General features: G+C 43.2%; 1 protein-coding gene across 1 annotated transcript; it reads right to left on the bottom strand.

Annotated features, from left to right (window-relative positions):
• Positions 1-189: 189 nt before the first annotated feature.
• On the bottom strand, positions 190-18,220 carry LOC125887420 (ankyrin repeat and SOCS box protein 15-like). The gene is made up of 10 exons (XM_049574209.1): positions 18,102-18,220; positions 14,603-14,710; positions 14,437-14,489; positions 13,924-14,055; positions 8,350-8,514; positions 6,254-6,499; positions 5,851-6,022; positions 4,680-5,205; positions 3,619-3,772; positions 190-1,993 (listed from the first exon to the last, which is right to left on the bottom strand). The coding sequence occupies exons 2-10, from the start codon at positions 14,704-14,706 to the stop codon at positions 1,818-1,820; spliced, it is 1,728 nt and encodes a 575-aa protein (XP_049430166.1). The 5' UTR covers positions 14,707-14,710; positions 18,102-18,220; the 3' UTR covers positions 190-1,817.
• Positions 18,221-22,860: the final 4,640 nt, after the last annotated feature.

A 22,860-nucleotide genomic window follows, 5' to 3' on the forward strand; every position in this document is an offset into this window, starting at 1 on the left:
TCTGCGCGCACACACACACACACACACACACACTCCACCACGCTATTTATAGGTGTCACCTGTTCCAGTGTATTTAACATGCAGGCCGGTCCACAGCACCTAATGGAGTGTAATGTCACTCTGCTGCACATTTTCCTCATCTAATGACAAACAATAATGAAGCTGCCTGTTGTATGAATATTTATTGCGTGATTATGATTCATCAGACAGTGACAGCCCTTTTGCAACAGAAGAGATCCGTCCGCCGTGCACTCAAACACTGTTAGAAGACATATAGATGAGAACCTGCTGAAATATGAAGAGACTTGAAGAGTGAAGTGACCTTTTCTGTCTGCTGCTGACCATTGAAATCTGTGAAAGTGAGACTTTACTGTCACCGTAAAGTCTGCACTTAAATCTGAACAGCTTTGCATATTTTTCTCTGTTAACTACCAAACTAACAAATGCTAATAACATATTATTAATTTGAGGGATTGTAAATGTTTTCCTTCTCCTATACACAGTTCAAAATGAAGGACATCCTGTACATTTGGCAGTTTTAATCATAACGCTGCAGATAAACTACAGTACAGCCTAAATTGTACTTTTTTATTGGTGAGAAAAAAACATGACACAACATGTGACTGAATCTTAAGTTTTCTTTTAAACTCATAAACTATTGCAGATGAAATTATCGCACAAGCACTGACCTTCCATCATCAATATATCATGTACATTACAGGTGAAAAACATTCAACTATTAATATGACAACCAGTCAAAATGTCACCTTTTTGTAGGAGTGTGTTAAAGAAGAAAAGAATTAACCTACTCTGCAGGGGAAATTTTAATTATTTTCACTTCTTCTTATTATTTTAGGTGAGATGTCAGGATTGTTCTACCTCTGCCTTACATCAATAGTCATTGTGAAAGTCTGTATCACCAGTGCAAAAATTCTTCAAGTGTTCTTACATCAAAATCAAGTCATGATTTCTCCCTGTGAAACATAATATCACATGTGCTCACCACTGTGTGTAAATAAAGATGGACGTCACGACAGCTTCCCAGAAGTGAAACCGAATCATCTCTATTGCTCCTCGGTGGCATAAAACTCAAAGTACACATCAAATGAATGTTTCCCAAAGATGGTTAGTGTCATTTCAGGTATCGAGCTGAAGTGGTATTTAACTTGCAATATGATGCGATAAACGTTTGACCTCATGATGGACAGCTGGGTTTGTCAGTCGGTGTGCTCCAGATCAGTGGAGCTGCTTGCAATTGGACGGATAGGTGTATGGGCAGGAACACGATACCGCAGAGATCGCTACAGTGCCGACTCTGGCTCCAAATGACATCACCGGCGAAATATGGCAGATATTTTGGCTGTATTTTTGTACACTGGGAAGAAGTGGAGACGCATTGTGTGTCTTTAAATACAGTCTTTGGGGCTTACATGAGCTAGTGCCAAACAATTTTAAGCAATAATAATATTATGACATTCACCCATCAATCAGTCTGCAACTTTCAGCCCACAGAGCTAAGGGCCCCGACACACCCTGTCAACTGTCAGCCTCGGATGGGTCAAAAATTGCCACAACATGAAAAAACACAAAAAAATAAATAAAATAAAATAAAGCAGGGATGTGGAGTACTTTTAAGTTGAAGTAAATGGGCTAAAATTTGGGGGAAAAAACACAATCTTTTATCAAAAAAGTGCTTAAAAAATAATAACAATGAAGTTTGTTTATACAGCATTGTGCATGTCAAAACCAGAGATTACAAAGATTTAAAAAAAAATAGTTACATCCTTTCAAAACATCCGGAAACAATCCACATATGTTCACATGATGCATTCAGGGTCCTGGCTGTAGAGGTCCAGCTCCTGGTACAGTATGAAGCTCTTCAGTCTGGGAGGGAAAACATGCGAGTTCATGATTTCAGGGTTGTTGAGTTTCTTCAGCGTCAGACGCCTCCTGATCTCCAGTCGGCAGAGGTGTCTGAGGGAGCGAGGACTGTCTGGAGAGCAAGGTCCAAAAAAAATTACTTTATTATTTCATACTGTAATGAAAGACAGATCTAAGAGGACTAAAATGTGCAGACTTTGTGCAGGGAAGAGACAAAATTAAAAGGCCTACAGCACAGCTAGCGCCCCCATGAGGCTGCAGTGTTCGTTACAGACACACTGGTAAAGCGCTGGACGGATCAAATAACATAATCATGATCTTAAGAGTCGCACCAGTATTAAAGCTTCTAAAAAAAGTAAAATATAAAGTTTTTGCTTTGGGTAGCACTAGAGGAAGCATCAGGGAGTCATTAAACACCTGAACCTGTCAGTGTACTCTTCTTCAACATTTGCTTTACTTCCTGGATTTTTCCCACATGGAAATTCTGACCAATCAAGAGCAGCTTTCTCACACAAGGCATTTGATCTGGTCCTCTTGTAAATGCTGCCGTGAGAACACCAACCAACTCTAGGCAATTATACAACTTTGGAACAACATGAGTCCCTGATTCAGACCAAAGGTAGACTGAGTGGGCAGAAGTTTGCTGCAGAGATCAGCCTCTCATTGGCCGGAATGAGCCACCCGCTGATGTCCCACCCTACCACCTCCGGTTGTGTAGCAGTTTTCAACCGTTTTCAACACGTCCTTTACTAACTTTTGCGTTGTTTGATCTTGCGGGGATGTAGCCATTTTTCTGCCATGGTTCGCTTTCTGTAGGCAATATTTTTGTGGGCGTGCTACACCAAAACCTGTTTCCCCCCGGCAATATTTTTGCAAGCGCACCGTTGCTGTGACACCGCCCAGAATGATTGTGATTGGTTGAAAGAAGTACAAGCAGCCGGGGCGTTTTTTTCTCCAATCTTAAAGTGAGAGTCGGCCCAGCATGAGACTAGACCAAAGGAGACACTGAGACTGAAACACAGAGGAGTGTTTAGCAGCTAAAGAGACAGGATTTTTCCTCAGGAGTTGGTGGAGAATGAAAACAGAGCTTAAAATGAGAGAATAACAGAACTAGATTCATCAGGTGGAAACACACAAAAACAAGCACCAGACTTTGAAGCCAATTTAACACAGTGGCCAAACTGTGGAATTAAAATTTCTAGGTCTGTTGCGTGATGCAATTGGAGCCTTACAAGACTTTTTTCCCATAGACTTTCATTGTGAAGGAGATATCTGTAAATTTGTGGATACATTATTATTAAGCATCACAAGCCTGTGAAATGATTTGATCCATTTGGTCAGATAACATTTCAGAAGTCAAGAAGAGCTGCATGATTAAATTATTTCATCACCATTCAAGTTAACGGAGGGTTTAACCAGAAGTCAGCTGCTCGGCCTTGTGTGCTTTCTCTATGAGCCACACAGCACTGAGGATACCCAAAAATGTTCAACTTGTTGGCTTCACACGCCACTGAGCACTTTGTACAGGAATGACTGGGGCCCACCTCCTGTATCCAGTTCACATTATACATCCATGGGAAACCCTGGGAGTTGGCATGATGATCAGTGCAAGACATATGTCGAACTATTTGATTTCATGATGTCTTTGAAGTGTGATCATTTCCTCAGGTGTTAGTGGAGGCAGTCTTTATGCACCTCTGCTATAAAACCTCGTACAATAATCGTGAATAAACTCACTGAGGATGTCGCATATTTCAGGCCACTCTCTCTGTGTCTCCAGGAGGAGTCTGAGTTTGGGACAGATGTGGACGTGGTTGACGTAGTCCAGCAGAATCCGGACGACCCTCCCGGACAGATCCATGATGCAGCAGAGGCTCATGAACTCACAGAACTGGAAAGAGGACAGACATTCACAAGGTCAATGCAAACACATTTAAAACAAATGTGTCATTAAAACAGAAACTTTCAGCTAAATAAGTGTGCAACTGATTCTGATGTTTTTTCTTTCTCCTCTTGTTTGTCGAAGTTGAAGCTTTTCTATCTTCCTTCATGATAAATGCAGCGTTTTTCAAGCAAGAAGCTGTGCTCACTTTCTTTGAAGACGGGGCTCAACTTGTGATTTTTGTCGGTAAATAACAGAAACAGAATCAACAAGTCTACCAGAGCCATTTTAGAAATGCTGTTTAATACAGACTATCATCCCTCCCCTCAATGTTTCACATTCATACTGACGGAAAAATGGATTTAATGGAAGAGGAGTTGCCTGGGAACAGTTCTTGGAGTTGTGCTGGTTGCCTAGGAACTGCTTAACACCGAGAAATAGTCAAACCTACACATGTCCCGCTGTAAAACTCTGAGCTAATGTTTTTAAACTTTAGTTTTGTATAAATTAACTCCACAAATCCCCTCAGCAGCTCCACCATCCACAGTCAGACACACATGGCTGACATTCTGGTGCAGACCATTCACTGGAGTTTACCAGCTGCATTTAAAGCATGGCTGTTCTCAGCTTTAAATGTCCAATAGTCCACAAACATATTCGTCACGACCTGTCAACGAAAATAAAGCACAGATTTCATTGTAGTTTTTATTTTCAAGATCTATTTTTAGCTCATCATCGTCCTGTTTTCATGATGGAAAAAAGGTCGTTGACGAAAAAATGATGTCATAGTTTTCGTTAACGAAATTTACACTGAAGCAACAAGGCTGCTGACAAAGCTGCTGAAGAAAGCGTATGCACCAAAATATCAAAGTATTTCTTTTAGGAAAACAAACAAGGAAAAACAGCTGTCACTCACTGGAATTTTCCTATCCCCCTCATTCGCAGCATCAGATGCGTCGTCATGGTGACACTGAAAGCACCTCTCCACCTTGTAGCCGTTGTTGAGCAGCAGCCTCATCATCACCTCGTCCTTGAGGCAGTACTGCAGCGCCGTGGGAAACACTGTGTCACTAACCACTGTGAAGTAACAGTTCACGTCTGCTTTGGCCGCCAGCAGCAGCTTCACGATCTCATAGCGCCCCGACCTGACCGCCACCAGGAGGCAGCACAGCGGGTCCAGGTCCGTCTTCGCTCCGGCCGCTAGCAGGAGTTTGGTGCATTCCACGTCCCCGTTGGAGACGGCGAAGTACAAGGCGCTCCTCCTCATGTCCCGGTAGTTTTCAGAGTTTCTAGTGTTCATGCGGTAGTTGACGTCGAAGCCACAGGCCAACAGGAACTTCAGGCAGCGGCACTGGCCTCCCTCCGCTGCAGAGTGGACCGGGCTCTGTCCCGCCTCTTTGATGGCCTTCTTGGTGGTCAGAGGTAACAGCATCTTCAGAGCGCTGTGGGAACAGAAAACAAGGGTCCATCAGCTGATGAGAACCAAGAGTTGAAAAACACTTCGAAGGGCCTTTTTACACCTGAAATCTGAACCAAGGTTTGTCTTTTTGTTCCACTGTCTACATTTGATCCGGTTAATTTCGGGTTCACATTGCACTAATGTGAGCACACTAGAGAACTATGTCCTGTCATCATCACCTGCTTGAGCTGTGTCTCCTGATATCTGACATTGATTGATTCCTTTGCAATCCCAGAACCCATCAGCTATCAGTTTGACTTAAGCTTCAGGGGACAATGGGCAATAATTCCAGGGATCCAGTGTAGCTAACGGATATCCAGGCCAAGACTTCCTCTGCTTTATAAACAGATATAGGCGTACAAATACAGAAACATTTTAAAGGGAGCTAAAATAAAGCTAAGTCATTGTCAGGCAATAGCTGAGGAGTTGCCAATGCGTCCCGCCTCTCCACACAGTCAGTACTGCCTGACCAACAGTTTGAAACCAGAACGCTTCCAATACCAAACAGAAACCTGCGTACGTATGCAGATATCTGTTTAATAGATATCGACTTGTTTGCCACATTATGCCATTAAGCTCCACTGGAGTCCCCTACAAGCTGCTACAGTGTTGGACAGACGGAGCTCACTCGTAGTGTCCGGCGTATGCTGTCTTATGGATGGGCAGGTGTCCGGTGACGCTGGGCAGGTTGGGGTTGGCTCCGTTGTCCAGCAGCAGCTGAATGCAGGCGGTGTTTCCTGATGCAGCCGCGTCCATCAGGACACTTTCACCATTGAAGGCCTGAGAGTTCACTTTGCTACCTGCAGAGGGAGGAGAAGGAAGAAACAAGATTGGACCTGTGCACCTAAAAATAGAGAGGAAGTGAATACAAAATATACAATTAATGGCAAATAATTTAGTTTTTGAAATTTTACAATATATTTTCCTTTTCACCAGTCTTACAAATTCATCACACTTTACATAATTTCTCTCCTTGTCGTGAGTTTGTATCTCCACACTATCTAAACCTGTAGTTTTATCTTCAGACTGACCGCAGTTCAGCAGGATCTCCGTGATGTGGAAGTGTCCGTGCTCTGCAGCCACAGCGAGCGGCGTCACCCCCGTCACGTCCCTCTGGTTCACTCGGCCGCCGTTCCTCAGCAGCAGCATCAGGATGTCCACGTTGCCGACCTTGGCTGCCTCATGCATTGCCGTCCATTTCTTCCTGCAAACCTGATCGACCCAGGCGTCATGAGCGACCAGCGTGTATGTCATCTCATAAGAGCCGGCCTTCACCGCTGCAAGGTGGGAAAAAGTGTTTTAGTCAGCAGTGAATTCTGGATATATCGATGAGAAACCTCTAAAGAGGCAGAGAGTGTAGTGCGTGTCCTGTCATGGGCAGCCAACTCTGACATCTCTCCACTTTGTGCATGTATAGGTCCTGTTTGTGCATGTGTGTGTTCAGACCTGTGTGTAATTGACAACTGAGTGAAAAAATTGAATTTCCCCTCGGGGATTAATAAAGTAGATAAAATTAAATTAAATAAAGACGGACGACGCATCTTTTCTAACCCCCACTGTAGAGAAGTGAAGCTAAAATATCCCAGACATGGCCGCTACCATCTTGCTCTTGTAAAGTCACTCGGAGCCAGAGTCTGCGCAGTAGTGACCTCCGGGGTATCAAGTTTCGCACCCATACACCTGTCTAACCACTCATAAACAGCACCACTAAGTGTGAGCCCACTGATTGGCTCACAAAGTTGTCAATCATGCTGTAAACTCCCTGTTTTATGGAATAAATAACGAATTAAAATCAAACTTGTCAGGAAAACAAACAGCAGCGCAATAAAAACTACCATAGTTTGACATGACAGAAACCATCTTTGGGAAAAATGTATTTGATGTGTACTTTGAGTTTTCAGTTTGGCCCATGTCCCATCCACTAACATGGAGAGGGCGGGCTTTATGACCTGTGCTGCAGCCAGCCACCAGAGGGCGATCCAGATGTTTTGGCTTCACTTTTGGGAGTTGCTATGTCATCCATCTTTATATACGTTCTGTGCTGCAGCTCTGTGGAGCTGTTATATGGAAGCCCTTTTCCCTTTTCTGCCAACCAAGTCAGTATAATTTCTTGAAATAATGAGTTGGTGTCTTAAAATAATGACATAATATCTCAAAATAATTAGCTGTTGTCCCAAGAGAACGATTTAGTATCTCAAAATAACGAGAAAACACCTCAAAGAAGACTTAATATCTCAAAATAATTCGCTGTTGTCTCAAAAGAATGATTAAGTATCTCAAAATCATGAGAAAATGTCTCAAAATAATGAGTTGGTGTCTTAAAATAATGAGAAAATGTCTCAAAATAATGAGTTGGTGTCTTAAAATAATGACTTAGTATGTCATACATACTGTTAATATCTCACAATAATGACTCAATATCTCAAATAATTAGCTGTTGTCTTAAAAGAATGATTAAGTATCTCAAAATCATGAGTTAACGTCTCAAAGTAATGAGTTGCTGTCTTGAAATAATGACATATTATCTCAAAAATACTGTTAACATCTCAAAATAATTAGCTGTTGTCTCAAAAGAAATGATTTAGTTTCTCATAATCATGAGAAAACACTTTAAAAAAGACTTGATATCTCTCTTTGTTGGTGTCTTAAAAATAATGACTTCATATCTCAAAAATAATGAGAAAACTTCTCAAAATAATGAGCTGCTGTCTTAATAATTATAAACTTCCTGCATGTAATGACTTAGTTTCTCTAAATGAGTTAGTATCTGAAAATAGTGAGAAATAGTACTAAAGCCATTATTTTTAAATACTAAGTCAATTTTTTGAGATATGAAGTCATTATTTAGAAAAAGTTTCAGATTCTAATGAGTGAACGTGATTTCTCATCACACTGAAAGAAATGGGCTGTCATATTTTTTTAGTCTCATTTAGTTTCTATTTTTTAATGTCATATTTTTAACATGGCTGTTACTCTGGCGCCACACTCAGGACAAACTCTACAAGTTTACTCCACCAGAGGTAAAGATGTTTGCAGATGTCTCTCCACTTTGTGTGTATTGATCATCACCGTCTCACAGGACCTTGTTAGTCTTGTTAATCAGCGCCTCCTCTCTCCTCCGTGTTACCCAGCAGCAGCGGCGACTCGTTCTTGCTGTTGGTGTTGTGAGGCGAGGCGCCGTGCTCCAGCAGGCTCTTCACATTCTGCACCAGTCCGGCTTTAACTGCCAGTGTCAGCGGAGTCTCTCCACCCACGGCCGTCCTCTCCTCCAGGCTGAGCCCCTGAGCTGCCACTGACACAAACAACACAAACAGGTCAGCGTGGAGTTCACACGGGACGACCAGCTGTGTGGCCCCGGCAGGTGACACCTCGCTGCTGCTGCTGCTGCTGCTGCTGCTGCTGCTGCTGGCTGACCTCCAGGCTGAGTGAGCAGGGATCGACATCACAGGTTATTTCAGACCCAGAGGACTGTCAACATCAGTTGTCATCTGTCACTGAAGCACTCTGTGTATTAATATTATCTCAGGCAGCCATTATTTTGATGAAGCCACCCACCAGGCCTGTCATCTCTGCTGCAGCCAACCTGATGTGACCTGACGCTTCATCTTCACTTGTCAACTTCATTTATTTATTTATTGGTGTCAACTCCACCAGTTAAAGGTGGGAGGAGGTTATATTTTCTCCACAGTCACATGGCATCTCAGTAGCTTGGCTGCTAAACAGAAACATTTGGGGGTTTAACACATCTGTGTGCTTCATATGAACTGCAGCTACACCAGCTCAACAATGAAGTTATGTTCCAGAGAAATACTGCACGATAATACTGTACATTTATTACACTCAGAAAATGTTAATTAAACCTTCATTTATCTGTTTTTTGATAAAGTTATGATTCAGATTCAGTCAACTTACATACAGTGACACGTAGACATGTAAATAAATGAGTAATAAATAAAAAACAGAAATTAAACTATGTCAAGGAGTTCAGTGGATCGAGGCAATCTATGAATAATAAAAGTTAATAGACAGATTATCATAAAATGGATTTTAAAAAAAACTATAAAGACAAATATTTACAGAAAATGTAAAAGACAAATTGCAGAGGGAATAAAAGATTTTGAATACCGCGTTGTTTTACAAGCAGGTGAAGCGTAATGACACGATGACGGCAACAGAAAAAATACACCTGCAAGAACACGTTGTCCACAGGAAGCTAAAATCCTCGGATTTGTTCTGTTGTGTCACTCCTGTGATCTTAGAGCAGGTTTTAACGATGCTACACAGAATGTTTCTGTCTTTCAGTGTGAGGCTGTGAAACCAGCAGATAAATGAAAATCACTGGAGACGTCACTGATAATGACTCAGCAGTTCTGCAGACCTTTTTGGCCTCTTTCAGCGCCTTCAGGTTTGGTTTCACAGCACATTTACTGTCTGAGTAAGTCTCAGTGTTTCCAGCAAATGAGCTTCAATAAATCCACTGCGGCTTGCTTGTTGTGCTGCCCCCATGTGGCCAAAAAATGCTGCTTTAAGGGCATTGGCTTTGAGCTTTCCAGTTTCTGATTTTTCAGTTCAGCCGACCAGATCACTGCTGAGGAAGAGTGTTTTATCATCTGTAGTGGGGATGGTTGATGACACTTTTTCATGTCTGATACAGATATCGACACTGCACCCTTTTTCCCTTCTTTTAAAGGGATAGTGCACCCAAAACTGAAAATTCAGCCATTATCTACTCACCCATATGCCGAGGGAGGCTCAGGTGAAGTTTTAGAGTCCTCACATCACTTGCAGAGATCCAAGGGGAGAGGAGGTAGCAACACAACTCCACCTAATGGAGGCTGACGGCGCCCCAGATTCAAACGTCCAAAAACACATAATTGAAACCACAAAATATCTCCATACTGCTCATCCGTAGTGATCCAAGTGTCCTGAAGCCCCGACATAAAAAGTTGCAGGCTACAATGAGGCTAAAAACAGAGTTCAAATGACGTTTTTCCAAACAACTTCTTATGTCTGCATATGGGTGAGTAGATAATGGCTGCATTTTCATTTTTGGGTGCACTATCCCTTTAAACAACTACAATGCTGGAGCTCCTGCTCGCTCAGTGATTAGAGCAGACAGGCCATGTAGAGGAAATATCTTTGCCGCAGCAGCTGTGTGTTCAATTCCAGCCTCCAGCCATCTGCTGCATGTCATCCCCCCTCTCTTTCACCCATTCATGCTCAATCCTGTCCTGTCAAATAAAGACCTCAAACAAGCCATCTAGAAAACGTCATGCTCAAACAGTGGAACAAATATTTGGTTATGCAATACTGCAGCTTTTCTTTGATTTATTTTCTGTTATTTATTCTATTTATTTTCTTTTTCACGCGTCATTTTTGCCGCATTTTTGTTTGGTCAGCAGCATTCAAACATTCAAAATGAAATTTAATTTATTTTTATTAACTCCACACTTGTAGCCTATACGAGTATACACAAGTGTGAGTTGTTTAAATCATGTGCTTTTTCTTTTTACTCTTAGTAGGTGCTGCAGCTGCCCTAAAAAGTACACACTGTCGCATGCAGCATGCACACTATCAGGACATGCTACTTTCTTATGATATTACACCTTGAAATTTGATTCTCTTGCTTTTATATCTGTTACCTTGGAGATAAATGAACGCCACTCGCCACCAAACTCGACAGAGACGGAGTTGTTTATTATATACAGTGCTTACCAAGTTTGCCAGAGAGTGAGATCAACCTGGAGAGCCGTGCTGTTGTTACTTCGCAATGTATGTAGTTTAACTTAAAAGTTATAACTGCACAGATGTAGATTCTAACATATTTTATACAACAGTTAGTTCCGGCCCTGCAATCTGATTGGTCGAGAGACAGTAAAACCGTGACGATATTGGAGAACAACATCACGGTTAGTTCACTGTGTATGTATCACTCCGCCTCACAGCTGACTGCAATCAACAATCAAATCAAAACTGACGGTTAGTGTCAGTTAGGTCAGCAGTTGCGTTGCATCCCTGGAAAAGTATTTAAACAAACTTCCACCAGATGCAAATGCCCTTTATCTGAAGCCCAGGATGACAGCAGCTCACACAGACAATCTCTGGTACACTAAAGCTCCGCTGGGAATAAACTCACTCATTTAACTGTTGAACTGTTGTATAAAAGCAATATCACATTCGAGCCTGTGATGTTACACTCATATATCATCACGGCTGTGATTTGGTCATAGGCATGAAGCCTGTGTCGGAGCACCTGGAGGAAACCCACGCTGACACAGGGAGAACATGTGGGAGCACCAGGGGGAAACCCACGCTGACACAGGGAGAACATGTGGGAGCACCAGGGGGAAACCCACGCTGACACAGGGAGAACATGTCAGAGCACCTGGAGGAAACCCACGCTGACACAGGGAGAACATGTGGGAGCACCTGGAGGAAACCCACGCTGACACAGGGAGAACATGTCAGAGCACCTGGAGGAAACCCACGCTGACATGGGGAGAACATGTCGGAGCACCTGGAGGAAACCCATGCTGACACAGGGAGAACATGTCAGAGCACCTGGAGGAAACCCACGCTGACACAGGGAGAACATGTCAGAGCACCTGGAGGAAACCCACACTGACACAGGGAGAACATGTCAGAGCACCTGGGGGAAACCCACGCTGACACAGGGAGAACATGTGGGAGCACCTGGAGGAAACCCACGCTGACACAGGGAGAACATGTCAGAGCACCTGGAGGAAACCCACGCTGACACAGGGAGAACATGTCAGAGCCCCTGGAGGAAACCCACGCTGACACAGGGAGAACATGTCAGAGCGCCTGGGGGAAACCCACGCTGACACAGGAGAACATGTCAGAGCACCTGGAGAAACCCACGCTGACACAGGAGAACATGTCAGAGCACCTGGAGAGAAAACCCACGCTGACACAGGGAGAACATGTCAGAGCACCTGGAGGAAACCCACACTGACACAGGGAGAACATGTCAGAGCACCTGGAGGAAACCCACGCTGACACAGGGAGAACATGTGGGAGCACCTGGAGGAAACCCACACTGACACAGGGAGAACATGTGGGAGCACCTGGAGGAAACCCACACTGACACAGGGAGAACATGTGGGAGCACCTGGAGGAAACCCACGCTGACACAGGGAGAACATGTGGGAGCACCTGGAGGAAACCCACACTGACACAGGGAGAACATGTCAGAGCACCTGGAGGAAACCCACACTGACACAGGGAGAACATGTGGGAGCACCTGGAGGAAACCCACGCTGATAATGAGGAGATGCAAACTCCACTCAGAGGGCCCCCCCACCCCGGGTTCAAACCAGGTACCCTCTTGCTGTGAGGTGACAATGCTAACCACTGCATCACCGTGCCAACCCCAAAGACGCAAGCATCTTCGGTATGAAGTGTACATTGGATGACAATACAGTAGACGAGTCATATGAGGGCACTCACAGTCTATCATTACACCTGACACCAAGTTAGCTGCATTGGAAAAGTTATCTCAGGGTCGACAGTGTGAGCTGTGAAGTGACTCTACTGTTCAGGTGACACATTCTGCTCGCTCATGTGTTACTCATCAAGTGACATGTCTCTTTACGGCTTGTCGTTCTCAGCTTAATTAACATTTACCTCATAGTTTAGGCTAATGGATCATATCTGATTATACTTTTCTTTTTTCTAATATCTGATCCAGTGATTTTGATCAGTTACGGACTTTCGTATATTTTAGATTCATTACACATGAAGTGAAATATTTCAAGCCTTTTTTGTTTTAATTTTTTTGATTGCTCAAACTCGAGCCCAGTTGCACCATGGTCTGCAAATCAGTTACGAGTGGTTTTGGCACTATGGGCAGGTGCCACATCCTGCTGGAAAATGAAATCAGTATCTCCATAAAGCAGACAGAAACCTGAAGTGCTCTAAAATCTCCTGGGAGAGGGCCGTGTTCATTTTGGACTTGATAAAACACAGTGGACCAACACGGGCAGATGACATGGCACCCCAAATCATCACTGGACTTAAAGCAACTTGGATTCTGTGCCTCTCCGCTCTTCCTCCAGACTCCGGGACCTTGATGTCTAAATGAAATGCAAAATTTACTTTCATCTGAAAAGAGGACGTTGCACCTCTGGGATCAGTGTGAACAGCTGACCCTGTCAGCAGTGACCTTCTGTGGGTTATGCTCCTTGCAGCGGGTGTCAGTGCTGTTAAATCAGCAGTCTTGATTGTGGTCGTGTGAACTGAACCAGACTCACAGATTAAAGGCTCTTTGATTAGAGCTCTTCTCAGGACTGTGTGAGTCCAGAATATACACAGTTTCACTTTCTGAAATAACTGACAAGAAATATTTAACTTCTTTTTCTTTTTTTTTTTTTACGATATTCTAATTTGTTAAGATGCACCTGTAATTTTTTTAAATATAAATGCAGTTTATTATGACAGAAAATGTTTTGCACCTATAACGATAAGTCGTTATTCTAGTAAATATTAGCTAGCAGGAAGGAAGTGCTCATACCATACATCTGTGACCTCTTTTTCCTCTTGCAGCCTCAGGTACAGTTAAAGTTGTCACACCTGCGTACATTACTGACAAAATGGCCTCAGGTGCTGGACTTGTGTTACTGCATTAATTAAAACAATGTTGCTATGAGCTGACCTCCTTCCACTGAACAAATGTACTCACATGTCAGTACGGTCTGCAGGATCTCAGGGACTGGCTGGGAGGCGGCTCGATGAAGGGGAAGCCAGCCGCGACTGTCCAACTCCCTGAAGGCGAAGGTGTGCCTCAGCATCCCCCTGAGCACCAAGACCTCACCTGGTTACCACGGCAACAAGGCAACAGCCCCAGGATTTCAGCAAAAGAAAAAAGGCAATATTTAAAAAAAAAAAAAAACTCTCAGAAACATCCAGGACTCACTGGAGCTAAAAGTTTTCTGTACTTTTCTCCTTTTCTGCAAATCAACAGTTTCTGGTCCTTCACATTTCCTCTCCAACTTCATCCCTCTCCCACCTCTCTGTTTGTTTATCCCCCCCTCTCTCTGTCCGTCTGCCAGCCTCCTGATGCCTGGCGATCCTCGCCTACAGCTGCTGGCCGTGTGACTTTGGCTGTCGGCCACAGAGGAGCGCCAACAGACCCGACACAAAAACAACAGTGTGTGTGATCGTGAAGGTATTTCCTGCGTGCTGTTTAACCCACCTTGTTCGATGGCGGCCAGGACTCTCAAATTTTCATCCGTCGTTTCTTCTAAACTAACAGCCAGGAGCAGAGGGAGCACAGGGCTGTCAGCTGGGTTTGTTTAAATAAGCAAATGTGTTTGGTTATTTTTAGGGAGGAGGGTGAGGTTTGGATGTGGCTCTGATACCTTGCTGCAGATTTCAGAAAGGCATCTTGGCAGGAGTCTTGAATACTGAGCTGGATGATGTAGTCAGTGAGCTCCTCTTCACCATATTCTTCATAAGTGTTCATCACTCTGTAGATAGGACACACGCTGATTGATACCAAACTGGTGATGTTGCATTTTTGAACACATCAACTAAAAATCCCCTGTACAGTACTTATAAGAACTCGGAGGCAACAGAACGAGCCGAAGACAAAACATATCAGTCATGGCGTCATGTTTGTGTCCACCTGATTTACATTAGTCCAACTGTCACTTGCTGTTTTTAGTTTTCACCAACTCCAGAGGAACATATCCATCTCTTTAGCTGCTAATTGTTCAACTTTCTCCACTGGCTTGTCTCTAATTGTGTTTGTCTGCTGTTTGGATCTTGGCAGGTAGTGTGCAGTGAATTTACCAGAGCTTGTTTGATGAAATTAGCCACCCACTGTAGCTGGTAACACCAGGTATTTTCAGGATGGTAAAACCTTTTCATAGTGCTCAGAACCCCCTTTTTTTTATAAAGTCTGCTCCATAAGAACAAGGAATGATTGTAGTTTTTAGAGCACTGTTTTGAGGGACTTTTTAGCTCCTATTTTAGTGTCGATACTCTCTACACTAATGAGGTTGAGGTAGTTTGAGCATCTGATCAGGATCTTCCTGATTGGGCGCCTCCCGTTTGAGGTGTTCTGGGCACGTCCCACTGGTAGGAGGCCCCGGGGCAGACCCAGAACACACTGGAGGGATTACATATCTCATTTGGTCTGGGAACACCTCGGGGTCCTCCAGGAGGAGCTGGAAAGTGTTGCTGGGAAGAGGAACGTCTGGGGTGCTGTGCTCAGCCAGCTGCCCCCACAACCAAGCCCCGGATAAGCAGAAGAAAACGGATGGATGGACTCTCTCAGCACCAGATGAACCTTAAGTGATTTAAGTCTGCCTTGATTAGTCGAACACGAGCCAGTGCAGCACTTGCAACCGCCATTTTTAAAAACCTGTTAGCTGTGTAAACAACGGACAGCACCAAACAAAAACAACAGCTTGTAATGAAAAAATGGAAGAAAACACAGACAAATGGACTGACGGAGGAGCAGACTGTTGTCGTTGTTGTATGTTGCACCGAAGTGACGTTTCTATACCGACCCAGATGGAAACCCCTGGGGCTGCAAACATGAAGTCATGGAAGTGCCAAAAACTGCAGTTTCCCAAATGGCCACTTGAGGCTGGCTCCAGAAGCCAGTCAATCCCCACAGACCCCTGTGTTAAACTTGTTCTCATAGAATGGTTCGTATGATATCACAAGGCATGCACAACAGTTCATATGATAACCTACGAATCAGTGCCCAGCGAATGACATCACATCCTTAACGCACAGTTATGTAATTAGCGTAAGAAGATCGTCGGTGTGCTGCTGTCATCCCTGTTGGATGTCTACAGCCAGAGGGCACAATTAAGGATTCCTCTCATTCCTCCCACAGTTTCTCTTCTCTCCTGCCGTCAGGGAGACGGCTCAGGAGCATCCGCTGCAGGGCAGCATGTCTGGGGAACAGGTTTTCTCCGTCAGCGATCAGACTGTTGAACTGTAGCACACATGAACTTACCTTGTCTTTTGCCCCACACTATTTTAGATTTATGTTTCTATCTATTTATTAATCGAATAATTTTACTGCACTGAGAATTAATTTTGCTGATTTTAGATATGAAACAGTATTTTGTTTTAATGTTTCATCATAAAAATGACAATAAAAGGAATCTGGACGTAAAGTTATGTGTTTGGGTTTAGGAAAAGAAACATGGCAAGGATTTGTGTGTTCCTTTAAAGTGACTCAAAAGTTGAATTACTTTTGTAGGAAAACATATAAATGCTGTGAGAAAAGCCTGCCATGTTAAAATGTCCAACTTTACAGCAGAAATAAACATATTTACAGTCTGGTACAAAAATGATTTTGGTCTCTATAGCTAATTTTGCCGTCCATGTCATGTACGGGAGGTGAATTTTCATATAACTCACCCTTTTAAATTTAGGAAGGATTAAAGTCGTGCATAATTAAGTGCATGTCCACTGTCTGCAGATAGTGTCCTCGAGAACTCAGTCAGATTCACGCTCCACCCTCACATCCAAGATAGCAATACCAAACTGGAGGCTATAAAATGGGAGTCTACAAACCAATGGGCGATGTCACTGTAGCTACATCCACTATTTGACAGTCTGTAGCCCCTTTTACTCTGCCAGATTTTCAGAGAATGTTGGGCCATTTTGCCAGAAAGCTGTGAGCGTTTAGACACACAGAGCCGGATTGGCAAGTTGATCTGAGGTGCCCAATTTTCCGCCTTGTAGGGTAGACATATTGGTGGAACCTTTTTAGTTTAAACGGTCCAAGGTGACCTTCCGCAACGGGAGGCGCTGTTTTAGACTTGTGGGAGGAGCTGTTGTTGATCAACAGGAAACAGCTGATAGCAGGAATTAGCGAGCTAATTCCCTCCAAGCAACAACACCATCGATTCAAGTCTTGATGCTCTACAGCTCTCTGTGTTTTTATGTTTTTACTTTACTGTCCAAAATCTCAAAGTTCAAAGATGTTCTGGCAAGTTGATTTTAATAAAATATTCTCTGCATGTCTCAAATATTTTCTCTGCATGCAGTTGGAATACCTGATGATACAAGAGGGTGGACAAAATAACAGAAACAATCCAACACAACATCCCAACGCATTATTGGCCTAAAAACTGACCCTGGAGTTGAACCAACACATCTTTTGGCGTTGTGTCAATGAAAACAGAAGGTAACGTTTCATTTTACAGTTCTGCTGTCTCCTCCTGATCGTTCCCCAGGAACTTTCCTGGAAAGAGGTACTAATAATAGAACTGGGAAGGCGTTAATTTGATAAACTTTCGATTAATAAATTCCATTTATTTGCTAATGCTCCCTCGAGAGCCTTTTAGCCAGAGCACAGCAGGTCAGCTGAGCATGCACATATGAGGAACTCGTCCACAGGCTCGCAAACAATTCAACATCTATGAAGAATAAAGTTTACAATCATTAAAAAGTATAGAAGTATAGAGCTTTTTTTCAAGAATATTCCTATTTTTCTGTTCACTTGGTGCCAAATTTAATATTTCTTTCCAGCAAACTTTCTAGGAAAATATCATGAAATTACAGACTTGTAAAATAAAGCATTACCCAGTAGAGTTAGCTTATTCTGAACTTTAACTGTGATTGCCTATTTCAGGATCCCCCTTCACTTACAACCCAACAATTAAACAAAAATGACATGCCAGTGCAAAATAAAAAAAAAACACCAACGATGACAGATGACAGTGAAACACGTAGCGTAGATTCCAGACCTGTAGGTGTTCGTGTTATTGTGTCCACCCCCTTTGGAAACATCAAAACTTTTCATGCATGATCCCCTGCGGATGAATTCACTCACCTCCACAATCAGAACTTTAAAGTCAAATAGCTGCAGATGAAATGAAAAACTCTCACCTGTGTGTTGACGGCTCACACTGACCGGTCACTCTGCACCAGCAGCACAGAGTGGTTTTATATTTAGGTGTGACCTGCTTTCACATGCCTCGAAATCACCACACTGATGCTGCCTGCAGAGACACAGTGTGGGGCGCGTGTGCTCAAAACCTGGCCTGCTGGTCTTAAATATAGCCGGGTTACGTGTGCTATTGTGTGAACTAAGCCAGGTCTTTGTGGCATTGGCGGGAGTCCCATGTTCAAAATCCCACAAGCCTCCGAGGCTTTAGGCTGCGGACTCACACGGCCCAGTTCACCGTCTATTGTGTTCCATGGAAAGCAAAATCAATTGGGGCTTTTTTCCTCCGCTGCTTTGTTGAAGAAATATGAGATGATGGGTGTGTGGTGAAACTGTTGGGAGCTGCAGGAAAACTGTGCAGCCAGGCGACAGTGAAGCTCTGTGCCGTCTCTTTAATCCATGTTTTGAATTTGCTTTTATGAGGAAACAGTTTCCCGGTGCCATTTTTTTAATGCTCTGGTTTTGTTTTCTGCTGTTTGTGCCTCTGGTTTTATTGACTTTTAATGACTTTCAAGGGCTTTATTTAAGTTGTTTTCTGCTTTCTCTTAATTGTCTCACTTCTGTTTTACTGTCTTCCTTTTCTCAGGAAAGCACTTTTTCACTTAGATGTTTTAAAAACTTTATTTAACGACAAAATCTCGCTGAAATGACAAATCTCTCCTTCTTCAATACCAGTGTTATAGTATGTATTAACATCAACATCCAACTGTAAACCATTAAAGAGTAATAACAGTACAGATTGCTCCTCCACAGCTCCACGCTCTCGTCCAAACATGGTCACTTCTGGCTCCAAAAATTCAAGATGGCGACAACTTAGATACTAAACTCAAGGCTGAATCCAAATGTTCAGACTTCACCACACTTGCAGACTCGTGGACTTTGTGGGTGCATTCCCAGTGACAAATACAATATGCTAATGTTTTTAGCACAAGCCTATGGCATTTTATATTGTATAAATTAGCCTAGCGGGTAGTGGACGTCTGTCTACTCAGATGAAGCCAGGGACAACAGCAACATTTAACAAAGGTAACATTCGGCTCTATTACAGCTCACAGGGTTCACCAGCGAAACAACTGTCTTATACTAAACACGTTTTCCAAACAAATACAACATGCTAATGTTATTAGCACAAGTCTATGGCATTTTACATTGTATCAATTAGCCTAGCGACAGGCGGAGATTTCCTCTGCTCATATGAAGCCAGGATAAATCACACACAAGACTTAAAATGCTATTTTTGTGGAGGCTTTATTGTCTTCACAATTTATTGTTTCTTATCTGTGAAATTAAAGTAAATAAAAGCTTTGTTTCCACTGAGGGAAATGGTTTCAGCTTACAAACATAGACAGGAGGTCTGCGTCACCACAATGTGTAGTCACATTTCTGGGGAGGTGCTCGTCAGGCTACAGCGCAGGGTACAGCGTAGGCTCTTTGTCGATAGAGACAATACAGCGTAGGTATGGCGTCATTTCAACGCAGGAGTATAAATTCATAAGCTGCTCTTTTAAAAGTTTTTAATGATCTTTTGTTAAACCTTGATTCTGGTAACTGTGTCATTTTAATTCTTCTTGACCTGACAGCAGCGTTTGACACAGTGGATCACACAATTCTCCTGTCACGCCAAGAGCACTGTGTAGTATAAAAGGCACTGTTTTAAGTTGGTTTAAATCGTTCCTCTCGGACAGATCCTTTTCTGTTCTTATGGGGCAGTTTTCCCCCTCAGTGGCCCCTCTGACCTGCGGGGTCCCCCAGGGGTCAGTTCTGGGCCCTCTATTGTTCTCCCTTTATATGCTACCCCTGGGGTCAATATTTAGGAAGCATGGTATTCTCTTTCATTGCTTTGCTGATGTCGTGCAGGCGTATTTGCCATTAAATATTCCTTCCAAAGATTCCCTTCAGGCCGTGCTAAACTGCGTGAGTGACACTGAAACATGGATGGACTTAAACTTCTTAAAATCTGGTTGTCCTGTTCGGTCGCCCTGATCTGGTTCAGGTCCTTGCCAGCTCCCTGGGCCCACTAGGACCTTACATGGGATCCCACGCTAGGAATCTTGGTGTGATTATTGATGGTGCTTTTAAGCTAGACAAACAGGTCAGCTCAGTGGTCAAGTCCAGCTTTTTTCAGCTGAGGCTTCTAACCAAAGTTAAACCCTATCTAAGCCAGAAAGACCTCAACAAAGTTATCCATGCTTTTATTACCTCTCGCTTAGATTATTGCAACTCCCTGTACGTCGGCATTGAGCAATCAGAGCAGCTTTTTCAGAATGCAGCAGCTCGTCTCCTGACTGGGACAAAGAAACATGAGCATATAATTCCAGTGCTCTCTTCACTTCACTGGCTTCCGGTTAGGTACAGGATTGATTTTAAGATGCTTTTATTTGTTTTTAAGTCTCTGAATGGGCTGGCTCCAGAATACCTATCTAACCTTGTTGAGTTGCATCAGCCCTCCAGAGCCCTCAGATCAGCGAATCAGATGGTCTTGGATGTTCCTCGATCACTCTTAAAAACTAGAGGAGATCGAGCCTTTGCGGTCGCGGCTCCCACTCTGTGGAACGCATTACCGTTGACTGTGCGGACTGCGAATAGCCTCTCCACTTTTAAATCACTGCTTAAGACTCACTTGTTCACCTTGGCCTTTGGTTGAGTACAGTCGCCTCTATTGGGTCTTTTATCTTTGTTATATTTCACTGTATAAATGTTTGTTTGTGTTTTGTTGTTTTTGCTTATTTTAACTGTAAAGCACTTTGGGTGGCCGGTGGCTGTTTTAAAGGTGCTATATAAATAAAGCTGACATTGACGTAAGTCTGGGAGTACCTAGGGCTGTCCAAATCCACAATCCTCCAGTCCACAAGGGGCCTAAAGCGGACTTTCTGCAGACTTCCAGAGAGTCCACTTGGGGTGCAGACATCAGCAGACTAAACAGATTTAATTGCCCACAATGCATTGCGATACAGACATCATGTGGCAGTGTTTTTTTCCAATAGCCGACTAAAAAACGAAACTTATGTGCCTGTGAAACAGTTCCTTTAGCCTATTACACACTTGACTTGTGTGGGCCAGAAATAATATTCAACAACATACGTTGAATCAGAATGCTTTGTATTATTGCAGCCTATCCTGTACGTTGTGCAGGGTAATGCCAAATATAAAGGATAGAAAAGTGGCTGCAAAACAACTAAAGAAGATCTTCTGATGTCACTAACAGGTCTACCCAATTTATTTAGTCTTAGCTCGGTCCTTATTTTCAATCATCTCTGCATCTGTGTGTCTGCAGTCTGTATGTTCTACACAAATGTATTTTGTTCACTAACAGAGCAGCCATATCCATGAGATTCATATCTTGTTTTCTACAGGGACAGATGAGCGGACAGAATATGACAGCAGTTACAGTACAACAATTGTAATCGTCGCTCAAATGTTTCCATGGCAACAAGTAAAACAGTCTCGAGGGCTGTCTGTCAGCGATGTGATGGTCAACTCATCACAGTGCGTGCGACTGCAGTCTGCGAGGGCTCAAAGGATGGACATTTGGATTCAGCCCGAGGTTTTAAAACAGGAGTCCACAGTCCAGTCGGTGATGTCACTGTGGCTACGTGCATTATTTTTACAGTCTTTGCTGTGAACTCAGACGGGGGGGACATAGTTGTTCTGCCTTTAAAAGGACACTTCACTTACAATATGACCATCTGTACATCAGGTAGTTGTGCTGTGTTATGTTGAATTCATGAAGAAAACTCGCCTGCATTCCTCCACAGAAAATGGTGAACATAATGATTTATTGATTGATTGTGGACCATGTTTAACAACAGAAAAACTATATCAACATGTCACACAAGTCCTGCAGTATAATCCAAGTCTCTATTATCCCGTCATTTGCTCAGTACTCCTATTTTAACTAAAAACCTTAGTATTTGAGTTTAGCTTTGAAGAGTGCAGAGATTAGTTCAGCTTTCAGTCAACTAAGATTTTAGGGTGTTTTCACACTTGGTCCTTTCCAGCCCTCTAAACGCTTCAGAGTAGTGACTCAGCATTATTTGTGCATGTGTGAACACTTCAAGTTAACTCAGACCCTTATGAAGTGAACCAAACTCAGACTGCCTCAGGTGACTCCCTGAGCATGGTTTGCTTTAAGTCTGCAGTGTGGTTCATTTAGGCCTTGTTTACAGGGATACCGATACAAATAAAATTCCGGGTTTACACCATCAGTTGTGAAAACGATATCCCTGTTCACATGAAAACGCAGAAACGGCAGCTTTTTGCTGCAGTTATCACGCCAGGCCAGCAGGTGGTGAGACGCCATATGTCAAACACAATAGAAGAACGTTCTGCACATGCCCAGTGACCCAGTGTTTTCCTCTTGGCGCTAGTGATAAAAAACAATGATAAACTACATTTTAACCTTATGTAGCATAGTTAGCTGCTATGCACTTACTAATATTGGGCACAGCACACGTCTTTGTGTGCCGATGTAGTGGTGATGTTGATGCAGCAGTGCTAAGTTCATTTGGAAGCTTGTAAGTAGTCCCAAAAGTGCTAACAAAACATAAACAACCCGGTATATGTCCGCCATTGTTGTTGTGGTTCCCGGGCGCCTATTGGGCATGCGCAAACTGGGTTGCAATGTCATCATTTTCCAAAATCTCTGTCTATCCCGTTTACATGTCTCCATAGACATGGATATTTTTAAAAACTTTCACTTTG

This window comes from Epinephelus fuscoguttatus, linkage group LG4 (assembly GCF_011397635.1).
Source record: "Epinephelus fuscoguttatus linkage group LG4, E.fuscoguttatus.final_Chr_v1".
Classification (NCBI taxonomy): Eukaryota; Metazoa; Chordata; class Actinopteri; order Perciformes; family Serranidae; genus Epinephelus; species Epinephelus fuscoguttatus.